Source organism: Ammodytes marinus (assembly GCF_949987685.1).
Source record: "Ammodytes marinus genome assembly, chromosome: 7".
Lineage (NCBI taxonomy): Eukaryota > Metazoa > Chordata > Actinopteri > Uranoscopiformes > Ammodytidae > Ammodytes > Ammodytes marinus.
This window is the reverse complement of record NC_137211.1, coordinates 12,425,450-12,432,819: the sequence shown is the minus strand read 5'-3', so window position 1 is coordinate 12,432,819 and position 7,370 is coordinate 12,425,450. Positions and strand designations below refer to the sequence as shown.

At 40.5% G+C, this 7,370-nt stretch overlaps 1 protein-coding gene and 1 long non-coding RNA gene across 2 annotated transcripts in view; both read right to left on the bottom strand.

Moving 5' to 3' along the window:
• ephx2 (epoxide hydrolase 2, cytoplasmic) overlaps positions 1–156 on the bottom strand; it is a 9,394-nt gene extending 9,238 nt beyond the window's left edge. The window contains exon 1 of the mRNA XM_080030642.1: positions 1–156. This exon is cut by the window's left edge and continues 31 nt beyond it. Within this exon, the coding sequence (XP_079886768.1) occupies positions 1–73 (73 nt within the window). The 5' untranslated portion in view covers positions 74–156.
• A 4,761-nt stretch (positions 157–4,917) lies between these two features.
• On the bottom strand, positions 4,918–5,734 carry LOC307253187. The gene is made up of 4 exons (XR_013844948.1): positions 5,695–5,734; positions 5,570–5,596; positions 5,310–5,332; positions 4,918–5,204 (listed from the first exon to the last, which is right to left on the bottom strand). It is a non-coding gene; the product is annotated as an uncharacterized lncRNA (long non-coding RNA).
• Between the last annotated feature and the right edge of the window lie 1,636 nt (positions 5,735–7,370).

Below are 7,370 nucleotides of genomic sequence, written 5' to 3'. Positions count from 1 at the left end.
TGAAAACTCCATGAGGTGTGGAGGAGACTGCGACTCCCCAGAAGTTGAACAGTATGGCTTTCTTCTCAGCCATCTCCGCTGCCTCCAAAGGAAAAGGATATTATAGTGTGTATGTGTCTTTACTCTGCTGCTGGACGCTATCGTTGCACTCTGCACAGACTGCCAGCGGGTCCGCCCACTCACACTTTGTGCTACGGCTGCGCCCTCTTCTAATGTGTCCATGGGCTGCACACTAAAGAAGGCAAAGTGCACTACCAGTCCGCATAATAACCCTGATAATATCTGGACATCTGCCATGTTCGTGTAGCTACGTTTGCAGCATAGCTTTGCTAACCACCAATTAGGCTACTGAACAGGGCATGAAGTTGAACTTGAGCAAAGCTGTATAGTTTGGTTAACTAAAGCTAGGCTACTTAAAAATGGGGGTTGAAACTGCTTTGTATCAATTGACAATGTACATTTACATTATATTTTAGTATAACAAAATATAATACCAAAAAGTCACGTGCCAGCAAAAAAAATTAGGCTAGGCTGATACAGAAACTAAAAAATGCAGATTTGTTCTTCACGGCTCATACATAAACTAACAAAAATATAATTTAAATAATGTGTTTATAGATAGCAAAGATTAAAAACAATAATCAAATATTTCCCCAGGTGAGCTGACATTCAAGCTGCCTGGAAGGTGAATATAACTGACATGTAATTAAATACATAAACCAATCTGGATTTTCTATTATCTGGGGCTTGTCAATGGGGGTTGATTTATAGAAGCAATGGTCACATTAAAAACTAAAATTAATTCCTTTCCTTCTATTGCCCAACATTTTTCTGAGTTTCACTTTTAACGAAGCAAAAATTGGCAACAAAAAAATAAGTAATTTACTTGAATCACTATGCAAATATGAATTTAGTTGAACTTCCAGCAAGCGACCGCAAAATGGAGTTAAACTGCTAGTTTCATTACATGGAGTTCACTACGAAACAAAACTGCAAATGAGTAGAACATGTCAATAAAGAGAGTGGAATGGTTGTAATAATATGGTTGTTATGGTTGTATTGTGGCAAGCATATTAACAGCAGTACAAACTCCATGATCGCTTGTTCCATCCAAACAAACACCTGTTTTTGTCTTTTAATATTAGTCAGACATTTTGATTGACACACACACAAACACACACACACACACACACACACACACACACACACACACACACACACACACACACACAGAGAGAGGAGTGGCAGCAGTTGCTTTAGACCAGGGGTGGCCAACCAGTCAGAGACTAAGAGCCACATTTTTTACTGTGTTACTGCAAAGAGCCACATCGTACACACGGGTACACATGAACATCCCCCCATCCCTTCCTCATACACGCACACGCACACACACACACACACACACACACACACACACAGACCTCTGCTCAGTCAGATTTACTGTAAATGTCACAACCAAAATGATAATGCAGTAACGGCCTTAACTATGTTTCACCCGTTTCAGTTGAATTTTTTATTATTATTATTTTTTAAATAAATAATGCTTGTGCATGCTACCAGGCCCAGGTGCACAAGGGCTCAAGGGGGCCCTAAGCTAAGGTACTGATAACTTTACATGTATTATAGTCAAAGAGCTCAGTCACTCATGTCAATAAAAGGTTCCAAAAAGGAATAGCCTAAATATAAGGAAATAAATCATCATGGGCCCCTCAACTAGTAGGGGAGAAATACAAAAGCAATTGTAAAGCAACAGCATTATTAGCTCTGTCTTAGGGGCTTCATGAGGGGCCTCTAAGGCCCCCACACATACAGGAATAAACTTTCTATGTAAATTCTATACTGTTCATACAAAGTAGCTATCCACCCTTTATCTGTTGAAATGGGTCTCTCCATCATATACCATGGGTCTACAGACCAATCTACTGTTTTTGCAGTTGCAGAGTAAAGGATGCTGCATGCTTAAGAAAAATCTGAAAAATAATGTTCCTTCTGCAGCTCAAAATTTGATTTAGCCTCTAAATTTTCCTCTCTAAGTGCATCAGATTGATGCATTTTACTTTAAAACGGTACACATTTTCTTCTAGTGTGCAATGTCCCCTGACCCCCCAACAAGGACCAGGGTCCCTCCCGCAGTGTCCCAAAATCATCTGGGAAACACTGACTTTCTTAATACGTTTTTTGCCAATAATTGTATGTATCTGTGCGGAAAGTCAGTGTAACTGACTGGATAGGTAGGAGTGGGGGGGGCCCTTTGAGAGTCTTGGTCCAGGGGCCTATTATCTCATAATCCGTCGAAGAACCAACTAGATTCCACAATCTTTTTAATATTCGCATTATTTATTAAAAAACAAAAAAAAAAAAAAAAAAAAAAAAAACGGGGGGCCCCACACTAGGACTTGAAACGGGCCCCCAGATCGTTAAGGCCGCCCCTGTGATAATGACAGAACTGGACTCCTACAGTACTAAGACGTCAGGCCAGTCATTTTCAACAATGAACATTGTGTGCACTGCCTCACACACAAACTCTCAGTTCAACCAAGTCCACAAACAAAAATATAACAATTTACAATAGCGTTTTTCTCTTACTATGCATGTTGCTTAGTGGGACTTACTTTTAGCATGGAGTGAGCTGAAGTGGCGCTGAAGATTTGAAGCCTTGAAATGCGCTAATGACGCCTGGCATATAAGGCAGAATGGCTTGGTATAACGTTCAACAAAAATATAAACTCTCCCACTCTGTTTCGGAGCGAACTTGACGCAAATTGTTTACTCACGGAAAACCTCCCTCCAAGCTGAGCGGGCAGTTTTAGGTTGCGTCCACACCAAACGTTTGCGAACGTTATGTTGCGTCCTCAATTAAACATTTGCGAACAGGCATACACATACACATTAACAAAATAAAAAATGAAATAATAAACAACATGTAAAACGAACGTAAGAGCCGCATGAAACGTTTGCGAACATGCACAAACATAGGCCCACAAAAAAAAAGTATAGAAAAAAAAAAAATTATTATTATCACAAAATTTGATATGAACTGAAGAGCCGCACGAAGCAAGGCAAAGAGCCGCATGCGGCTCGCCACCCCTGCTTTAGACACTTAATAGAGAATTACTGGTTAATCTTGGCGTTTGCAGGTGAATGCGTTTGACTGATTTTTTTTCTCTGCCGGAAGTATTGCTTCTACAATGTAGGCCTAAATGTATTTAGGCAGCATCAAGGCTTTGCGTATTTTGAGTGCCATCATTGCTGTAGGCCTAATCGAAATATTTATGTTTAACAATAATACAATTCATGATAACTTTAACAAAAAAGGCATATTTACTTCATTTGTCAAGACAAGTAGGCTAAGTGGGATATTCAAGACTGTCTGTTTACTGAGAGTAATCTGGGAATTATATCATCGGTTTTTCTGGAAAGCTCATATTTATCACTGACCTTCAGCTACACACTAAAAGTTAGGATTAGCAAAGCATGCAAGGATAAGACTTTTGATAAAAGAGATGACATTGAAGCTCTAAAGTATTTCCCTTCTACAATCTGATGATGTCCATTTAAGGTTCCTGTAGGGCTTCTCAAGAGGTGTCAGTCAATTGGAACTCAGTTTAAGACCAGCCTAGTCAGAAGCAGCACAACAGCCAATAAAACAAGTGCATAATTGATCCCAAAAACAGAAATCAAAACCAATATACAGCTTTTAAAATCCAATTGCACTTGTGGGTGCTATATTTTTATTCACGTAATTTGCATGGAATTAATACCCATTCAGGTGACACAAGTTTCAACACACTGCAATATTTCCAAAGTAACTCTACTCTGCTGGAAACCTGCAACCCTGCACAGAAATGAGCGCGGACACGACCCTCCAAAAGAAGCGGTGGTTTGGCCCATTATTTTCAATGGAAATTATAATGAAGCATGGATTTATTATCAAGTCGTAAAGGGAGACATTATCCTCAAGTGCTTTCCAGCAAATGCCTGATTATAATCACCTTGGCTGAGGACAGGAGGATGAATTATTGGACGGACGTGAAGGCTAAAAAGTTATACTGTAGGCTACTAGTGAGCTGTTTGTCTTGTGACAGCATTCACACACCCATGTCATGGGACGTGGCTAGAAAAGAATGTTTTTTTTAAATGGCCATTTGTCTTGGACGAAATTAACTTTGTACTCCACTAACATTTCAGAGCTTTATTTAAGCCTATTATTTACTGTGCAGATAAACATTTGAACAAAATAGTGCTGGGCTTGGGGGAAGCATTGCCGTTTTCTGAATTAAAATAGCTTTTCACCTTTGCTTTTGATGTAGTGTATTAACTTCCATACCAGCTGATTTTCCCCCGACATTTCTGGATCAAATGTTTGCTTAGTAATAGAAAGTGGGCACATTTTTAGAGTATTATTAATAGAATAAAACTTTTTATGCGCGCCTGTGTTGAGAACCAAGCTTGCATAGTCTTGGAATTACCTTTAGTTCAATGCATTTCTGTAATGAAGCCTCATTTAATGTTACTTGTAGCTTTGCTCACTTCCCTCCCCATGTAGTTTGCACAATATTGCAAACATGTGATGCATCGTGAATGCAGATTATATTACGCAGAACTAAATTCAATTCAAGTTACCTCCAGTTCACCCTCAACATATATTTTGGTCACCCATTTGGAATTCTTACGGAATATTTTAATGTATGTTCTTCACTTGTAATGGTCAATTTGAACACTGAGTTTCAGTAAAGGACATGAATTCTTCCAACACTGGTTAGATAACACACCGACATGTCAGTTACTTGACATTTTGGACACCTCAAAAGCACCGGCATACGCCACAAATCGTCCACCCCTACAGAATATTAACATAGCAGGTGCACTTCCGATGACATGGCTGGTTGGGAATCAGATAGAAAAAGTTCTGCAAAATAAATTTTAAACCAAAAACGTTTTAATCGGTATAAACAATATGACAAAAGTCGAGGAATTAAGAACAAAGAGTCCAGAATGTCCCAGGGGAAAAGCCTGTCATCCAGCAGGTCTCAATTCAGCTCCATGGGCACCACTGATCTCGGACTTGACACCGGGAGCGTCCTGGCCCTGGGTCTTCAGCTGAGCTCACCGCTCTGGTCGTCACAGCACGTGCTGTCGCATCCATGGCGGAGAGAACAGTCTACTTAGACCTCTGCCTCATCTTTCGCCTTTTGCGCTTCAGCCTAGAAAATCGATAACGAGACATATCAGAGGGAAATCTCTCGAAAGGTATAAATGCGCAAGTGATGCCAATGTATTACTGCAGAGCACGCGCTACACAATCTTACCTGCGCATGCGCTTCTTCCTCCACTGCGAAAGAGAAACACAACGTAAATTTACTTTCTCGTTGATTCATACATGTTTATAATCATAGAGAATTCCACTCAAGCTAAAAACATAAGTATGGCAAAATAAAAACTGAACGCTATTTGTCATGCTTTGCTAGCCCGCCCACCTGCTCAGGCTTGCTATAAAGCTAACTAGCTAGCAGATGTTAGCAGCACTGAAAACTGTGATTATTTGACCAGAAGGACATAAAACACAAACCTTAGCTCTCATGTCGAGAAGGGAAGGCTGTAAACAAAAGAGAAAGCGTATTAGATTAGTTCGATTGATTTAAGAAGACGACGATATACTTTGGATTGAGAAAACACAGCCAAGGCTCTACTTACCGACCGCTAGGGACTCGTCTCCGCTGTGGACGTCATAACCTCGCGACGGCGTATTTATACAGGTTTTTTACGTCATCCTGATTGGACAGCAGTAAAACATGGGAATTGTAGTTCTTGAATAAAAGGCAAAACAGTGTACAGATAGTGATGGCGATAGGTCATATATCTACAGCTTTTGTTTTAGTTATTCATTATTTGTACAGTGAATATTAATGCAAGTATGCAACCGGTGTCACTGGTCTACTACTACATTTTATTGAAGTAGATACAATTTACAACATAAATTGTATAGGCTACGTGATAGATGCTAGTAGCCTACTTCGTATCGTCCAGGGACGTTGGAAGTAGGGGTGCGGCCCATGGTGCGGCCCCTACACTTTGCCCTGTGCTCCCGCGATTGCTCTGTATACAATCTCATAGCCTATGTCCTCTTTCCCATCTCCTGCTCCCTCACATCAAGAGCATAAATATATATACACTATAATATATATAGTTTATAGGCTATAGACTATATAGGCTAGATTACATTTGTATACCCGTCGCATTTCTTCCCCCGTGCCCAGGACAAGATTACGTTTGTGCCCCACCTTCCCATGCGCACTTAGAGTGCTGAGGAGCGAGTACTAATGAGCATTAGGTTATCATTAGAAATCCAGGTTAATGGCACAAAGCAGTAGGTAATTCAGCTTGGTGGACGTCAGTCAACATAGGATACGTTCCCTCCGTCTGCTAAGCGCCCTACCACAGGGGGGAGAGAAAGAGAGAGAGAGACGCGCTGACACGATGCAACGTTCACCTGCGCACCTGCTCCTCCGAGGTGTGTGCCGCCCGGTATCGTGCCAAGTTACAGAAATCGGCTGTGCTATGGACTTTTACTGTGGCTTGCACTGCTGAGGAGAGATCAGATTGCCAACTGCGCTGTCCTTTTACCCACCACCAGGGCCGCCGTAATGTTTAGATTTCATCATTTGCTTCAACGCCCTTATGATAATAAGAATGAGAGGCTTCGTTAAAACGCTGTCCATGCTCTGTCTATGCGGTCGTTGTGATTGTAACTTTGTCGGCTGTAAACTGAAACTAACGGAGATCGCGGAAGCCTTCCCCTCGACAACGTGACGTGCACTGCCCCGGTTATCATTCACCGATCACAGCGGGGCACAAGAATACAAATGTAATGAATAAAAATTCACCAGAATGCAGGAAATTAAGCATTTAATGCTCAAATAATTCGGGGGGAGTACCCCCAGACCTCCACTTATAAATTGTCACAACCAAACTCATGATATTTTTTCTAAAAGGCTATAAGGATATTTTGGAAAATTCTTAAATGTTATTTGCTTTTATAGTTTGTTTTAATAGCTTAATTCTAATCAAATTATTTTAAATGTAAGTAGGCTATTTTATCATGGTTATAGATTGCTCATTTTACCAGTAGCCTACTGCTTTGTCTGATAGCGCTGCATATCGGCCAATTTACAGCACCCCCCCTAAGAAAGTAGTTCCAACGTCCCTGGTATCGTCTCTGTGCCAAGGCAATCAATCACTACCACCATTAATAACACTGAAATCCTGTCCTCAGCATTTCTATATGGATATATATTTTTATATGCATATGATGTGTGTGAATATAGGTTTAGATGGATAAATACTTAAATCATCCCTGTAGAGAAATTGTG